The sequence below is a fragment of the Belonocnema kinseyi genome, chromosome 1 (assembly GCF_010883055.1).
Source record: "Belonocnema kinseyi isolate 2016_QV_RU_SX_M_011 chromosome 1, B_treatae_v1, whole genome shotgun sequence".
NCBI classification, from domain to species: Eukaryota; Metazoa; Arthropoda; class Insecta; order Hymenoptera; family Cynipidae; genus Belonocnema; species Belonocnema kinseyi.
In genome coordinates this window covers 107104438-107106458 of record NC_046657.1, presented here as the reverse complement: position 1 = coordinate 107106458, position 2021 = coordinate 107104438, and the positions used below count along the sequence as shown (strand labels likewise).

The 2021-nt window shown below is 28.4% G+C and overlaps 1 protein-coding gene across 1 annotated transcript in view; it reads right to left on the bottom strand.

Annotated features, from left to right (window-relative positions):
- Window positions 1–2021, bottom strand: part of LOC117167524 (transmembrane protein 53) — a 48301-nt gene that overhangs the window by 9725 nt on the left and 36555 nt on the right. The window contains exon 4 of the mRNA XM_033352529.1: window positions 358–510. Coding sequence (XP_033208420.1) covers window positions 358–510 — 153 coding nt within the window. The remainder of the gene's footprint in view (window positions 1–357; window positions 511–2021) is intronic.

Sequence of the window (2021 nt, the reverse complement as noted above, 5' to 3'; positions counted from 1 at the left end):
AATAATTTTGGACTTCGAACATCAATTTCCATCAATTATCGAGAACATTTTCCTTATTGCTTTTCTAATAGCTTCTAATAGTCTAATTTCAGTACTTTGTGTGTAAAACGATTTTTTTCTCATGCTCGGGTTCGAATAAGAAGACAAAACTATTTTAAAATTAGGCAATTTTCACTCCAAATAGATTTGATCCAAACAGGAATAGGCGCTAATTATCTAAAAAAGATGTCGTATTTTTAATTTTATCATTTCAAATCTAAAAACCGGATAAAATTGAAGAGCATGTGTATACATTTTTATCAGCGAAATTTGTGTATAAGAATATGCTTGCAGAAATTTGGATTGTATTATACATACTTCAAAAATCCAAATAACGGAGAGGAAAAATGTGATGAAAAAAGACATCGGAATATTGGTGACAGGATGGCCACCAATAATTGCACTGATTGCTCTGAATAATGACATCACTCTTCTCTCACCTGGTGCACTATCAAATATTACACCTTTCACCTGAAAAATATTTAAAACACTTTTTTAATTCAGTTTTTTTATATTTTCAAAAATAGTAAACAAATCCTTCAGTATTTACCAGTTTAATAATCTACTAACTGTTATGTGCATTATATATTTGCTACGGTAAAATTTTTGACTTCTTTGACCTCCCTTGACTTTTGAATTAAATACGAAAAACTTTCAATTCCTGATATTTGAGGCCGAAATAGACTGCCTTTGCAAGAAAATAGCTGAACTTTCAACCCAAAAAGTTTTTTTACCGAGACATGAATTTTCAAGCAAAAAATTAATTTTTAACCAAACAGTTGAATTAATAACAAAATAGGTGAACTTTTCAGTAAACGAGACTTTGCATTTGGAATGCCTAAATTAAACTTTATCAAAACGATCTCTTTTAGGTGGCAGTATTTATATGCGTCTTCATATTCTGAATTGTGTACTTAATTAAATATAGTTAAAGATTAAATTCCTCAAAGCGTTGTAGGCTTTGATGAAGACATTCTTATCGTGACATTCAGGCTGCGCGCTGGATTTTCGACAGACATTTGTAAACCGATTTTTATCAATCTTTTTACTCGTAACTTTCCTCGTTTTTCCACAAATTTTTTTGTTTTGTTTCTTTATTTTCAATGTTATTTTTCACGAATAAAACCAAAAGTACGCGTCCTATAACTAAGTGATTCTGAACGAAATTGTAGATCTTTTTTGGGATAACATTTCTTGTTAATTCACCTTTTTTCGTATCCTACATAGTTTGATCTCAAAATGGAATCTTGGATTTTTCATTATTTTTTGTGCACTCAAAATTTGAATTTTCGATTTTCCAAGAAAATTCAAAAATTTGTTATGATAATCTTGTAGGGCTTTCCAAAATCAATGTTTTTCTTGTCTTGAATTTTTTTCATACCGTGCGTTGTTTGGCCTAAAATTTTAATTTTCGATTAATTCTTAAAATTTTGAAAATACTATACAATGATAACTTTCTTTTTATCGAAAAAGTCATTAGGATAAATTGTTTATCTATTTCAATACCATAAATATCCGTACAATTAAAAAAAAGCCCTCTCAAAATTTTTCAAAAAGCGCTCACTTTTTAAACTCTTATCAAAAATGGCTAGTTAACTAAAAAGTTGAACTTTTAACAGACAAGAATAAATTTTAAAAAAAGGCGACATTTTAACAAAATATATGAATTTTTAACCAAATAGTTGAAGCTAATTGTTTAAATCGTTAGCAACCTTCTCTGATTTCTTCTCTATCTTCTTTGCATGTAATGCATATATTAATTATTCAGTGCAATGAAGTATGTATTCAAAATAAAATAAATTCTCTTCGGTATTTGGCATTCCAATAATGGTGCTAAGGTGCCAAGAATCGGTGTTCTTATCCTACAGGATAAAGTTTCAACCAAAAATAATACAGTTAAATTTTTAAATAAAAACTCTGATAAGAAAACTTTAAATAAAAAAAGAATTTTCAACAAAATTGTCTCATTCTGTTACTAAACT